This window comes from the organism of the source record quoted next, unplaced genomic scaffold, assembly GCF_019419815.1.
Source record: "Pyrus x bretschneideri cultivar Hongxiangsu unplaced genomic scaffold, Pyrus_bretschneideri_v1 Contig41, whole genome shotgun sequence".
Classification (NCBI taxonomy): Eukaryota; Viridiplantae; Streptophyta; class Magnoliopsida; order Rosales; family Rosaceae; genus Pyrus; species Pyrus x bretschneideri.
Genome location: NW_025999735.1, coordinates 3,254,597 through 3,270,570, shown reverse-complemented (window position 1 = coordinate 3,270,570; position 15,974 = coordinate 3,254,597). Strand labels below are relative to the sequence as shown.

At 41.6% G+C, this 15,974-nt stretch overlaps 1 protein-coding gene across 1 annotated transcript; it reads right to left on the bottom strand.

Annotated features, from left to right (window-relative positions):
* Positions 1 to 13,778: 13,778 nt before the first annotated feature.
* Positions 13,779 to 15,386, bottom strand: LOC103948502 (ribulose bisphosphate carboxylase small subunit, chloroplastic). Its single transcript, XM_009359537.3, is given in 4 exon segments — positions 13,779 to 14,275; positions 14,381 to 14,515; positions 15,133 to 15,185; positions 15,188 to 15,386. Coding segments are annotated over 4 exon segments (549 nt in total). The 5' UTR covers positions 15,318 to 15,386; the 3' UTR covers positions 13,779 to 14,044.
* Between the last annotated feature and the right edge of the window lie 588 nt (positions 15,387 to 15,974).

Here is a 15,974-nt window from a genome sequence, read left to right as displayed (position 1 = left end):
TGGTTGTGTATGGGGTGTGCCAACTCGTCGGCCGAGTTCAGCCGGGGAGTAAAATATGTTGATGTGGCGTTGGGCGCGCTGTTGACTTCTTGATCTCGCAACTGCGGCCGGGGAAGGAATATGTCCTGACCTTCGAGTTCTAAAGCCTGAAGACAAGGCTGCTAGTTTCTTCGAAGTTCACAAATCGTCGGCACCGGGTTTGGTCTCGGTAATTATTTTCATGAAAGTATAAATACGCTGAACTCGTACCAAACTATACAGACACAAATACTCGAAAGAGATAAATGTCTTGATTGTAAATGTGGTTCAGTCGTTGGAATGTTGAACTCTAAAATATACTAGTGAATATCCAATCATACAAAAAACTCAGCTTTCAATGGGCCAAGCCTAGTAACTTGGTAACACCTCATTTCGTCGATAAGGCTGATGAGATGACCTCTACCACCAAGGACTCGAAAATCCTTGTCGATCGAGACTTTGATAATAACCAGTCGGCCTCGAAGCAGTCCTGTCTATCTAAACTGAAGGTGCTCATCGATCGGCTGATTCTATGACTGTAGTGTTGTCTATCCAAACTGAAGATGTCACCGGCTACCTTCACAATGCTGTTTATCCAAACTAAAGATGTGTTGGCAAGAAGAAAGGGGGAGAGGATAAAATCTCAAGGTTGTTGAGAAACTTTATGTAGGGCAATTTGTGTGTTGATTTGAAAAGGCCCTTGAATGATGCACTCCATTCTCTATTTATAGTAGCAAGCCCCCCTCATGGCTGAACTAGAAATGTACTCGGATTAGAACTCCTCAACCCAATCTGATCAGGTTTCGACCAAACCTAACCCCTATAGGACTTTGAACCAAGCTCCTTAACGAAAAATTCATCTTCTAATTCTAAGCATTTTTAGCTTTAAGAGTCCTTGTTGCACTAGGGTTTGACTGCCTTACCTTTATCTAAACCAATCATTCTTGCAACAGGATTCAGTCAACCTTGAATAGATAGCCTATGACAAAATTCTACATGAATTTTACTGAGCTGAGAACAACTCTAAGCTCGGCCCAAAATATTATTTTGGGCCTAAACATTGCTCCTTGCTTCTGAGGTCTTTGGCTTACAATTTCTGGCTGAGCCTTGACTTTGAAGAAGCGATTTATTGCCAAAGAATAAACCCTTAGCATATTCCTTCTAAAGAACCAAAGAACATTGCAAACCTCGAACACTTTAACCATTCAGACACATTTATTAAGCGCGATCTCCCACCTCTGTCAGTTTTCTCAAAACGTTGCAAAACTCGACACATGGCAACTTTTTATCATGACTGTCCATCTTCAATGATGTGTACCTCCACGTTCGAGGCGTGGAGAGATTGAAACATCTCTTCGTCATAACCTTCACCGTCACACTCAAGCATGCACCCTTAATTTGCGGGCTTTTTGTCCTCTTTACCTGGATTTCAAAGATCCGTTATTATTCAGTCAGATTTACCCCTCATCTTCTAAAACTAAACCGTTGATCTTCTCCTTCAATTGCTTATAAATACTCTGCCCAGCTTCATTTGGATTTTCACGCTTCCAAACTTTCAGAAATTGTTGCCATTTGCTCTTAACCCAGAAAAAGAAACTAAACTTTAAAACCCAGAAAAACCTTCAAACCTAATTTAATGGCTTCCAGTACCTTCATTACCAAGCTCACCGAGGAATGCAACAAATGCTAGGACTTCATCAATCGGAGTGCCATCAAAGCCCTCCAGTTTGAGGGTGATTCAAACACTACTCACCAGATTCTAGGACCACTCTTCAAGGACAACATCCCAAAAATCATCACTGAGATACTGAAGGCTCATTGCCTGAAACCCTTATTCCAAGGGTATGACTGGTTAAAGTGGGAATCGACTAAACCCCAAGGAGCCTAACCCTCGACCCTCGCGACCTGGGTTGCTTAGGTCACCCGAATGGAGCTACACTTTGGTGATAAGTGGAAGACCCTCGGCATCTTCGACGCTATCAAGCTTTCAACCTGTGAGATCAACATAGACCGAGAGCTTTTGATAGTCGTTCTGAGCTTTTAATGTTTGGCCACCAATACAATGGTTCTTCCCTTTGGCCCTATCGGTCCAATTGTGTTGGATATCACAGCCATACTTGGCACTTCTCCTTCTGGTCTCCCAATTGATACCGCTCTTTCTCGGTATGAATTTGACCTGGATTTGAAAGTAGTTTCGACGAGCGTGCCGTCGAAGTTTTGACAAAGAAAGATCATGAGTCGTTGAAATAAGATGTGCATAAACTGCAAAAATACCTTCTTCAACTATAACACCTTAATCAACCACTTCGTTGGTTCAGATGGGGAAGCTCTCAAGAAAGGAGAGCACGAGGCCTTTTTATTCTATTGGTACAATAAATTCATTTTTGTACCAAGTCAAACATGTGGTTGGTCGAGAATATGCTAGTGGCCAAAGCTCTGGCTAGCAGCCATGTCCTGGCCCTCAGCCCAACCATCATTGCCAACCTCATTCGGTGCTTAATCGAGGCCTCCGTTGGGAAGATCAATCTGCACCAAAATGGCCCATTCTAGGTCTTTCAACTCTGGCTACAGGTCTACTTTTCCATGATAAGGCCAGAAATCCCAAGTTTTAACTCTTCTGAAACGATGGGTCTTTAGCTGGCCTTGTGCCCCATTCCTACTCAATCGGTCGAAGGCATCTTCAAGTATTTCTTCGGCCTTGAAGATTTATCAGACAACAAATTTTTGATTTGTCGTTGCCAAAAATATCCGTCTTCAATTAAACTCCCCACATCGGCATGGAAGGAAACAGAGGAAGCCAACATTCGATAGTTTTAGGGTTGTTTACCTTAGCTTGTGACCTTCCCTTTGGTTGCAATGCTCGACGAGCTAGCTGGGAAGTCTACCATCCCAACTTCGTGGCTTGTCAGTTGGGCTTCCTTCAGGGCTGTCTTATGCCACTCCTCACCTCTCGCTTACTTTTGAGTCGAGAATGCTTTTCTAACTCCTCGAAAAGGGAATGCAAATAAGCCGAGCGGGAATTTCAGGAGTGATGCACCAAATTCCACCTTCGACTGAACACTCTAGAAACCCATTGTACCAACAACCTGGCCGATTGGTGGGATGCTTACATTGAGGATTTCTTCAGTGCTTCGGCTGAGGAAATTTCAAATAAACTTTTTGGTGAGCGACCAAATAAGATTCTTGCTCCAAAATCCAAAGAGGTGGCTCAAGGTATATATCTTTTATTTCTTTGTTCACCTATTCAAACTCCATTCTGTCTCAAGCTTAGATTTTCCAGGTGGTTGTGCAATAAAACGAGTTGATGTGGTTGTGATGGTCATAGATAAGAAGAAACTTGCCCCTCCTCCAAAGAAGGCAATGATTATCGCGGCTTCCTTAGCCAAAAAGACAACCACTCCAACTCCAGTGGTGGCCACTGCTGCACCAATTGTACCTAGCAAATGACCTCGCTTGGAGGCCTGGACGACTGGTGACGTTGCCCAGCCCCAAAAATTTGTCAAGAAAAGGGCAAAGAAGGAAGAACGGGAGATTCATGTTATTTTAAGTCAGACCACAGGAGCAACCACTCATAGTATCCCTCTCCCTTCTCCTATTATCCATGTCTTAGCGAAGGGATTGCAAAACCCTTCGACCCCAACCATGGGCCAGGTGACTAAGGTTCGACCCACCTTGCAAGTCGCTGTTGAAGTTGAACCAGTCGTCGCCCCAATGGTTGAGGAACTTGCGACCTCGAAGCCGACTGTTGCCCTTGTTGATGTCGGCCCAGTTGCTGCTACTCTGGAGAATGCGGCAACCACGACCGAGAGAAATCCTTCCCCCAATCCAAAGAAGAATCCAGTGATCGTCCTGGAAGAAGAGGTATGACAATTTCCTTTAATAATGTTCTCCTTTCATTTTGATTGAATCTCCCAACTAACGAACAATCCTCTTTCATAACCAGGAGAACGAGAGCTTCGACGTGTTAAACCACCTGCCACAAATCCCTTGCCTCTGGACAAAGGTAAAGATGTCGTATCTCTTCAGAGTGATCTCCAACTGGCAGTCGAGGTGGCTGGCTAGGTCGACCCCTAAGTGGCCGAAGTAGCTCCGGGACATGTGACACCTTTTGTTGAACTAGAACCAGAACCTCAGCATCCTTCCTCAAAAGGTCTCTTCAACATTTGTAAGACATCAACATTTTCTTTTATTAATATCTTGCCTTAGAACTCTAAACCAACAAAAACATTAAATGCCAGGTGCTCAATCGTTCATTTCACCAAAAATTCTATGCGCTGAAGAACGTTATTTATATTTGATGGCCACCCCAGTGGCCATCAAATGTAGATAACCTTCATTGGTCACATGAATTGAAAAGCTGCCTTAAACATTGGGCTCGGTCATTAAGCTTTCTGGGTTCGACTAATGAACCAGTAGACATGGTCGAAGTCTCTTCTCGGCAGGTCTAACATAACTTCTTTCTTTGCCATCATTTTGAATCCTTTTTTCTCTAACAAATACTTTATGTACAACCTTCATAGGAAGTCGAGCTTGACGTCTTTCTCTCCAGCACTTCAGGGACGGCTGAACCTTTCGCAACCGAGGCCGAGTCTAGCGCCCTCGCCAAGTTGTAAGAACTTTTGTCTCTTTCGGCCTCATAAATCCTTCAACGCAAAGTTCTCAACTCTGTGGGACAATGCTTGAACAGACTTGCAACTGACGACTTACTAAAGAACGAGAGTGTTGTTCATCTGCCAACTGCCCTGAAAAGATCTCTATAATATTTCACTGTTTTCGAGAAGGCTCTTTGGACAGAAGACGACCTCAAGACTGCAATGGTCGCTCTTGAAGCTATCCAATCAGAGCTCGAGGTAATAAAGGCAAAGAATGAGAGAATGGCCGACCTTGACCATCAAATCGTCGAACTTCATCGTCAAAGGTTGGCCATGGCTTCTGAGCTTGAAAAGGATTTTTAGTAGAACAAACCTCGACTGGCAGAGCAAGCGGCTAGCGCAAAACGGATATAGCAGTTAAATGCTGACAAAAGAACACGACAAGCCGACGATGAGCGAAGTGAAGTGGCTAGAACTGAAAGCCATTTTTGAAGCTTTTATTCCTTTAACTTTTTAGGATTTTTTGTGTGCCGGCTTGTAAGCCAGTCCATTTTTTTTTTTATAATTTTGTGTGTACGCCCTTTGAAAATTAATGAAATCAATCCTTTATTCTTGAATATCTTAAGTGATCGGATAATATTTCTTTAAGAATTTCCCATTGATCGGTAATTTATGAATTAAACCAGTTCGTTCCTTGAGGTGGTATGCCCCATTGCCAAGGACTTTGTGGACGATGAATGGGCATTCCCAATTCAACGACCATTTCCTGAATCTGGGATCCTTAATCCCTACCAGTAACACGGTTTGCCACACTAACTCACCTTCACCGAACGTCTTTTGCCCAACTCGTCGATTGTAAGCTTGTTTGGCGATCTTTTTCTGTGCCACTAGTAAGTTATAGGCATCGAGCCAAGCTTCCTCCAAATCCTCCAACTCTTGCCTCATGGCCTGACTATACTTGGCATTGAACAAATTGCTTTGTTCAATAACTTGTAACGAGTTTATGCTTAGCTCGACTAGTAGCATCACGTTGTGTCCATAAGTTAACACATATGGTGTCATCCCTGTTGCTTATCGGAATGAAGTTTGATATGCCCATAATGCCTCGTTTAACTTCAATTGCCACACACCAGACTTTTCTTTTATAATTTTCTCAAGATACCAATTAGAACTTTATTACTTGCTTCGGTCTGTCCATTTGCCTATGGGTAATACAGCGTGGACTGTTCGAGTTGATTTTTTAATTTACTGTGTATTCTTTAAACCTGTCGACCGTAAAAATCATGTCGTTGTCTGTTATAATTGTTTCTGGTACGTCTCATTACGATGTTTTCTTCTACAAAATTGCAAACTCAGCGTATGATTTTGCTTCGACCCACTTGGTGAAGTAGTCGGTCGCTACAAGTATCCATGCATGTTTTACCGATCAGGAAGACAGTGTAATCTTGCCGATTACATCCATGGCCCATCCTCTGAACGGCCATGACTTGGTAACCGAGTGAAGTAATTCGGCCGGACCCTCTGTATGAGCTCATGGATTTGACATTGTGCATAACCTTGCATGTATTCAATGCAATCTTTTAACATACTCGACCAAAAATAACCATGTCGACGAAGTAACCAACGTGTTTTGTGTTTGGATTGATGAGCCCCGCATATTCCTTCATGTGCTTCTGCAATAACTTTAGCGGCCTCATCTTGGTTGAGGCACAATAACAACAGACCGTCGTCACCTTTTCAATATAGTTCATTATGGTACATTATGTAATTTTTGGTGTGTACCCTTGTCTTGTGATCATGTTTGCCACTAGGATTATCAACATACTGCATGATTAATCTTTTCCAGTCCTTTGGTAATGTCTCAACCATGTAGATATCCATAGGATCCTCACGTTCCAACAATGAAGGTAGGGACATAACTCGTGTACGGATTATGTGGTCATGTTGGAGAACTTATTGATTAACCAAGGCCGGGTGTAGATGTCGCACCACTGGTATAACCTGGCTCAGTTCGTCCCTAGAAGTTGTGCTCCGGAGGCTATTTAAGCCAACTCATCTGCGTCAGTACTTCAAACTCATGAAATGTGCTTGAACGTAATGCTTGCAAATGATTCGGCTAAATAGCTGACAACCATATGATAGGGCGCCAGAGTACAACTTATGCAACAAAAAGTCCCATTGAATTAGTTAATGACAAGTTATGAATCGCCAATGACGAGAACACAAACTGCCTTCAAGTTGTGAAGGACATTAAAGCTGATGACGATGGCCTCATATTTGGCTTGATTATTTGTATAGTCAAAATCCAACTTGAGAGAAAAATACCATTGGTAGTGATTAAGGGACTAGATGATGATTCCAACGCTAGCCAAGGTCGAGGTACTAGAGCTGTCAAAATACATCATCCAATAATTATCACGTGTTTTCACCATGTCAATTTCGACGTCGTTGCCCCTAAAACCGTATGAAGAAGGATGTTGAGCTAAGAAATCGGCCAACGCCTATCCTTTAATGGCTTTTGGGGGCACATATTGCAAACGAAATTCCAACAGTGCCATTATCCATTTCCCAATTCAGCCTTTTACTATCGGTCGAGTGAGCATATAACAAATAACATTTATCTAGGGTGATGACCTGAGCAACAGAACGGAGCATGTAATGCCTGAGTTTAGACGCAGCAAAGAACAAAACCAAATAGAATATCTCGATGGCTGAGTAATTTATCTTAGCTAGGTTAAGATTCCGGCTAAGATAAAAAAAGGCTTGCTCCCACCCAGTGTTGTTGTCTTGCGCAAGAAGACAGCCAATGAATTCCTCGGTAGCCAAGATATACAACTTACGAGGTTTACTACGCCGAGGTGGCACGAGGACATATGGGGTGGTGAGGGAGACCTTGATTTGTGTGAAAGGGTCCTGATGTTCTTCGCGCCATTTGAATTTATCAGAATTCTTAAGCTTCAAAAGCGTGGAAAAAACCTTCATTTTTCCCTTTGAGTTAGAAATGAAACGGCGGAGGAAATTGATCTTGTCGAGTAAGGATTGTAAATTGTTTCTTGGTTGTCTGGAGTGGGGTTCGAGCTTTAATCTCATCTACCTCGATGCCACGATGATGTACAAGGAAACCCAAGAAGTTGCCTGTCGATACACCAAAGGCACATTTGGCAGGGTTCATTTTAAGATTATGTTGGCATATACGAAGGAAAGTTTGCCCAAGATCATCTAAATGTGTTCGGCGATGCTTCGATTTGACCATAACATCATCGATATATACCTCAACGATTGTACTAATCAGGTCATGAAAAATGGTATTCATAGTGCGTTGATATGTGGCACCGACGTTCTTAAGTCCAAAAGGCATGACGACCCATTCGTAGGTCCCGAGTGCCCAAGGGCAACGAAAAGCAGTTTTGTGGACATCGGCCTCAGTAATGAAAATCTGGCTGTAACCAGCATGGCTGTCCATGAAAGATAACATCTTGTGGCTTTCTGCAGAGTCGATTAGCAAGTTTGAAATTGGCATTATATATTCGTCTTTAGGGGTTACCAAGTTCAAATTATGAAAATTAATGCAAATACGCAGAGCACCACTTTTCTTTAAAACTGGGACAATATTCGCCAACCATTTGACGTATCGAGTTGTCTGAATAAAATTGATTTTTAAAAGTCGAACAAGTTCATCTTTTATGCCAAGCTAAACTTCGATCGAGAATCATCGGGGAGGGGGGTTGGCAGAAGGGTCTACAACCAACCTTAATGTGTAATTCGTGCTCGATAAGTGTTCAATCCAGGCCAGGCATCTCATGGTAACTCAAAGCAAAACAGTCTTTAAATTCTTCGAGCAGTTTACAAAGCTCGACTTTCGAGGGTCCTCGATCGTTCCAACGTTTATTTCATCTAATGGACCTTAGACTTGGGGTCGACTGTCTTCGAGCTTAGCTAGGGCAGCTTGGACTTTAACAAGTGACTAGGCTGTTGTCTCATTCAACGAGGAACTCTACTAAGTTCACGCCAAAATTTGGTTGCTTGGAAATAATATACCAATGGGCCAGTAGATGTTCCATGATAAATGAAACCGTGGGTCAGCGTCTATCCTGTTTGGTATCAGACATCAGAATCATCAATTAGGTTAGCCAACCCGAGTCTTGTCGAATCCTGCTGAACAGTCTTGGTGCCAACCTCAATAGCTTTCTGAACTGAGATTCGAGTCGGCCGCCCTTCTTCATTGAAATCTTGCAGGGTGATGTAGCCGACGTGATCATCGTAATAGTGAGCTTGAATTATATTAGCTTTAAATGGCTGATTGTCGGTCGGATAAACTATAGCTGATTAGCCGTCCCAGAAGATGAGGACTTGATATAATGATGAGGGGATCCAACTAGTTTGGTGGATCCAGTCACAACCAAGCAATGCATTATACTCGGTCTTTGAATCAACAATAAAAATACGATCAGTGTGATTTTAACCTGCAATATTCACCTCTAAAGGAAGCACTCTCTTAGTTTGAGATTTGTCGCTGACAAAGCTGCTCATGGTTACCCTTGATGGAATGAGTTCGTCTTTGAAGCGATGTAATGCTTTCATGATAGAAACGGGCATGATGTTGACCATTACTCCACAGTTGACAAAATTTTTGAAGATCGGGTATCCTTCAATATGGGTCGTGACATACAACGGTTTCAAGTGATGAAGATTAACGGATGAAGAATGGGGAAACAGTTCGGCGAGAGATGTTCTAAGTTTATCCTCTTTGCTTATTTACTCAATTTCTTCGGTAGCAAAATCAACTTGCGTGGCCTCCTCGGCAATCACATCATTGTCCAGGGAATTTGGTTGGCCGAAATTTTGCGAGTAAGGCATGGACATGCTAATTTCTATGTTGTTAAGAACTGAAAGGTCCATCAGGTCGTGATCTTCGTCCTCTGGATTTTTGGGCGAGATATCTTGCTAATGGGCATTACTCGCTTGACCATCTTCAGCATCAATGAAAATACGTTCATGCAACATGTCTGTCAGAGCTGTTTAGTTTTGAATTTCGACCATTGGCTCTTTCGACGTTGGGACTGGATCTTGTGCTTGTAAAGCCTTATGAGTCCACTCCTGATATGTGATGCGGACATCTCGTATGTCCAGGTAAACATTGAAATGCGCCACGCACTCTTTTTCATTGGTTATAAGGCCGAAGAAGGAAACGGCTAAGAAAACTTCAAAATGGTACCATAGATAGTGGATAACCTCAAGAGAGAAAGGAAGATCGACAACATCAATATCAATACATGGATCCACCTCAAAGATGAGAACTTGGGCCTCGCGTATATGTTGGAACCTAGCCTTCATTCCTAGATTCGCGATCTTTTAGATGATCTGTTCGGTATCGGGGTAAGTTAATGCCAGATCAAGAGACTCTTTTCATGCTTTTGGCAGGCGATACAAGTCATTAGCCGAATGCTTCTTGTGAAACTCCCGCATGTATTCCGAAGCTTCACCAAACAAAGGTGTGTGGCAATTTCGTTTGACTTTAATTAATGGCTCTTGTGAAGGTGGAGGAAGTTTGCTTTCGGCTTCATTTTGGAAGTGCTTGAGGCAAGCTTTTATCTTCCTAGGGTGAAGAAGGAGTTTGATCCACTTATTAGATTCTTCAATTGTGGTTTCAAAATCGTGATTGATTGCTTTCTTTCCTTGAAGCAACTCGGCCATACTTGTCGGAGGTTGTCGATAAAGTAGCTTGAAGGTTTGCAGGTTCATGTTTGAACTTGAGCTGCCAGAGTTACGCGCATAACAATCTTCATTGTAAAATGGTGCGTCAAAATTACGTTGTCGTCTGATTGAAGATGACTTGTTATTCTGCGTTGGGATGAACTCGACTTTTCCTTGTCTTTTGTCCTTAGGTAGATGAGCATCTACCATGCTTACCGTCACCGAGGGGAAAAGATCCATGTCAACAGTTATTGGAGGTTTCTCGGGAAACTTAAGCTTGCCATTGTCAATCCTGCTCTGGATGGTGTCGTGAAATACGACACACTTATTTGTCGTATGCTTGTTTGAATTGTGGTACTTGTAATATGTGTTTCTTTTCAAATCTTCAGCCTTGGGGATGTTATGCCCTGGTCGAAGCTTAACGATTTTTGCAAGTAAGAGTTGGTCGAAGATGGCGTCGACCTTGGAGATGTCGAAATTGTAGACCTTTGACATTTTGACGGTGGCTTCCACAGAGGTCGACATGGGTTTTGACATCTTTTTTGAATTAGGGTGAGCCAACACTTTGCATACGTATGGTTTGTCAATTACTATCTCGGCTGCATCTATAGCTTTGCATAATCACCGTTGGGTTTTTGTAATTGTTCCTTGGGTTGGGGATTTCGAAATTTTCTCTTCTCGGAGCAAATAGTCATATTGCTCGACATGCTGAGCCAGTTTGTACATATCTTAGAAGTTTGCCCCCAAGAATTTCTTTTTGTACTCCACATCCAAGCCATTCAGGGCAAGCCTAACAAACTCAACTTCAGGGAAAGGTACTCGGCACCAGTTTCTGGCCAATTTAAACGTCGTAAGATATTCCATTGGTGACTCCTTGGATGATTGAGCCATCCTAGCCAAAGAAGAAACTGACATTTCCATCCCTAGCTGATAAAATTGCTCATGAAATTTCTCGACCAATTCCTCCCAGCTTTGGATGAAGTTGGGTGGGAGGTTGATATACCATGCAAACGCTGAGTCAGTTAATGAGAAATTAAACAGCTATACTTTATGAAATTCATTGTTAACATCTCTACATTGAACAGTGAATCGAGCCACGTGTTCTAATAAGAACAAGGATGATTCTCCAGCGAAAAGGCAAAAGTCTAGAATCTTGAATCCCTTAGGATATTCGAACCTTTCTACAAAGGCTGGATATGGGTGAATGAATTTTGGGAACTTTGACCCCTTTTTTAAGGTAGAATCATTCTTTAGACTTGACCATGTTAACAGGTGCCGCTTCTGTTCCTTGATCAATTCTGATAGATCTGTTGCTTGGTTCGCCATTTTTTTTCTAAGTCAATCATTTTGGGGCGAGCAGATCCTGTCTTGGCCTGTATTGCTGGCAATGGATTATTCTTTAGAAGAAGAGGCTGCCTGAGTTGGTCAGTAGGTCCAACTTTGTGGATTTTATTAACCAGAACTTCGAGGAATCTGTTGTGCACAACACTATTATCACGCATCTCTTCAAGTACCCTTTTATTTCTTAGCTGAACATTTGGTCAAACTGTCATAATTGCTCTTTAAATCGTCGCATGAGAAAAAATCTAGATGGTGGAGCAGAGGCCTCATCACCATCATCGTCACAATCCTCCACGAGTTATTCAACAAAAACGTCTTTTGTCAGTTTTGATGGGGATTTCTGCATCACGAGTCTGATCGTCACCGAGATTAATTCCTTTTTCTCGACATGTTGTACTTGTGGCTTTAGGTGTTACGGCAGCAGGAGGATTCTGTGCCTATTACAATCCATCTTGTCCTCGGCTTTGAACTGTAGGTAGAAGATTAGTCATTGACTTACCCATAACTGTTTTCTTTTTCATTGACCGTGTTTCAATGGTCATGAACTTCGTAGCTTTAGCACTGGATCCCATCAGGCGTGCCAAAATGTTGATCCTAAAAACTACCAAGCCTACGTGGCGCGCATGTCGAGTAACTAATAAACTAACTACGACTTTTGATTCTGTGCTGGGCATGCCAACTCGTCGGCCGAGCAAGGAACACATTTAGGCCTTCAGGTTCTAGAGGTTGAAGTTGAGCACGCTACTGACTTCTTGATCTCATGACTACTGCCGAACAAGGAACACATCTAGGCCTTTGGGTTCTAAAGGCTGAAGACAAAGCTGCTAGTTTCTTTGAAGTTCACAAATCGTCGGCACAGGGTTCGATCTCAGTAATTATATTCGTGAGAGTATAAATGCGCCGAACTGATACCAAACTATACGGACACAGATACTCGAAAGAGATAAATGTCTTTATTGTAAATGTGGTTCGGCCGTCGGAATGCTAAACTCTAAAATATACTTGTAAATATCCAATCATAAAATAAAGCTTGGCTTTCAATGTGCCGAGCCTAATAACCTGGTAACACCTCACTTCGCTGAGAAGGCTGATGAGATGACCTATACCACCAAGGACTCAGAAATCCTTGTCGACCGAGACTTGGATAATAACCAATCGGCCTCGAAGTAGTGCTACCTATCTAAACTAAAGGTGTTCCTCGATCGGCTGATTCTACGACTCCAATGTTGTCTATCCAAACTAAAGATGTTGCTGATTGCCTTCATAGTGCTGTCTATCCAAACTGAAAATGTGTTGGCGAGAAGAAAGGGGGAGAAGATAAAATCTCAAGGTTGTTGAAAAACTTTGCACAAGGCAATTTGTGTGTTGATTTGAAGGGCCTTTGAATGATGCACTCCCTTCTCTATTTATAGTAGTGAACCCCTCTCATGGCTGAACTAGAAATGTACTCGGATTAGAACTCCTCAACCCAATCTAATCAGGTTTCGGCCAAACCTAACCCCTATAAGACTTTGAACCAAGCTCCTTAACGAACCAGATTCATCCTCTAATTCTAAGCATCTTCAGCTTTAAGACTCCTTATTGCACTAAGGTTCGAGTACCTTACCCTTTTCTAAACCAATCATTCTCGCAACAAGATTCAGCCGATCTTGATTGGATAGCCCATGACAAAATTCTAGATGAATGTTATTGGGCTGAGAACAACTCTAAGCTTGGCCCAAAATATTATTTTGGGCCCAAACACAAGCATATAATGTGTGTTCATTTAAGTATTCAACAAGTCTTTTACAATTTATTGAAAAAAAATAATAAAATGCAAAATGAAAGTTATCTATTTTCTATCTAATTGAGTCGCAACCTAGGCGGGTCTGAGGGCTAGGCGGGTCTAGGCGGTCTAGGCGCCCTTTCTTAACTTTCAAACGCTTGGACATTAATCGGGGCGGTGACCAATCGCCTAGCGTTTAAGCAGCGCTAGGAGGAGATTTTTAGAACAGTAATAAAAAAAATTGTTTATTATTACGAATCACACTGCTAAACAATCTTCTTAAATAGGAAGATTTATATACATGTTAATGTGTGCATGTATTTCAATCTTATAAGAGATGTGATCAATATATAAATACATTATCTCTATGAATAAAAATAAAATACGGATATCATTCATTTCATGAATTTCTCAACAAACATCATTCTTAAAACACCAAATTCAAAAACAAAAGAGATTGCCTCGAAAAACGGAAAGAAAATTAAAGAAACAAATTGACAAAGGTCTAGAAACCCTAGTCAAGTACAAACTTAAACAAGCCACTGAGACCCTTGTCTAAGAGCCACAATGGTACGTACAACAACAATATTAATTACGACGAAGAAACATGATGAAACTTGAACAACACAACAAATTAGTAGCCTGGAGGCTTGTAGGCGATGAAACTGATGCACTGCACTTGGCGGACGTTGTCGAATCCGATGATACGGATGAAGGCGTTGGGATAAGCCTTCTTGTTCTCCTCCAGCTCCTTCAACACCTGAGAAGAGTCGGTGCATCCGAACATGGGCAGCTTCCACATTGTCCAGTACCTTCCATCATAGTATCCTGGGGATTTGTGGTTCTCACGGTACACAAATCCAGTCTATATATACATACCACAATTTTGTTCAACAGGATTAAGTTAGAAAACAATTAACTTAACAAATTACAATATAAATGTATATATAGAATGTTAGACGTTATTAACCTCCAACTCAAATTCCAAGCAGGGAACCCAGTTTTTGCGGAGGAGGTAGTCAACTTCCTTGGCCAAGGACTCTGGAGAGAGAGGAGGAAGGTAAGAGAGGGTCTCGAACTTCTTCAATCCAAGTGGAGGCCACACCTGTTTTCATCAAAATATATTTGATAAATTCATTGTACTTTTTTGTTGGCCAACACAAATATTAGTATTATTTCGGCCAAGTTAAACAAAAATACATATAAGTAATTTGGAAATAAATTCTATAATTTGCAAAGGATATGACCCGAAGGTAAGTTATCAAAGTATACATATATATTTGCAAGCATATTTATTAGTTTGATATGTTAATTTATTAAACTGTTAATAATAATTTATTATATATCGACAAATAATGTAATAACTTTTGTACTAATTAATTATTGAAAATGTATTTCGTTACTACTGTTTTCAAATATAAAATAAATGTACTAACTGTTGTGGCCTATATTTAACTGACAATGAAAAGGGGCCGGTGGTACAGAGAAAATATAGAGAGAGATGTGTTTGTAGGGTTATGTAGAGGATCTGTTATTCCCCCTTATTTATAGTAACAAGGGAGAGAAGAAATCTTTATCTCCAAGGAATACAAGTCCTAATAGAGAAGAATAACTACAATCAAATCTAATTTAGGATTTACACAATCACACTTAAATAAGAAGTTTATAACACTGACACAATTTTATGGAATTAGTAATTTAGTAGCATCTATTAATTCTTACCTGCATACATTGCACTCTTCCTCCATTGCTTGCAATAGAGGTAATGTCGTTGCTCTTCTGGTGACAGGGAAAGCTGAGGACGACTTGAGGCCAGTGAATGGAGCAACCATGCTGGCTTGAGCCGGGGCGGCACAGTCGGAGTAAACTGTAGACACGGTAGCGGAGGAAATCATGGAGGAAGCCATTGCTCTCTCTCTGTACTTTCTCTTATTTGCTAGAGTGGTTTACTTCTCTTGGTTGAAAGATGCACAACTCCTATTCTTCCTTCCTATAAATAGTGCTCCGACTAGCAATGTCATATCATACGGTCCTGATTCCATGAACATTTTACCAGCAAACACGGGCTGTTAGATGGTGTAAATGATGACATTACAGCATATAGACCACATGAAGCAAAGGAACAATTTGAATGCAAGCCTTATCACTAGGCACCACTATGACCCTGACACGTGGAAGGAGCTCATTATCTAATCCAAGGGAGGTCGAAGGTGAATGTGTGTGTGATGGTGATTCGCCTCTTATTTTGGTCAGTCTCTTCCCGGCGGTCGCTTTTCATACCATGCCCCCAAATGGGGGTGAGGTGAGGAAGGCAACTTATGTTCAAGCTGGAGCATTCATGATTTCTTTCTTCCCCTTCTTCCAGGTTTTCTATTATTTTCCTCCTTTGGAAATACTTACAAGCAGATGTGGGTAAATTTTCTAACGAGGTTACCTTATCGGCCCCATATTTTTTGCGTTTCTCCTCCTAGTAGGGCAGCTAACCCATTAATTCAAGAGGGAAACTAACGAAAAGTCCAAAAAAACTTCTCTTTAATGAAAAGCCCTTTTTAAAGGTATAGTGA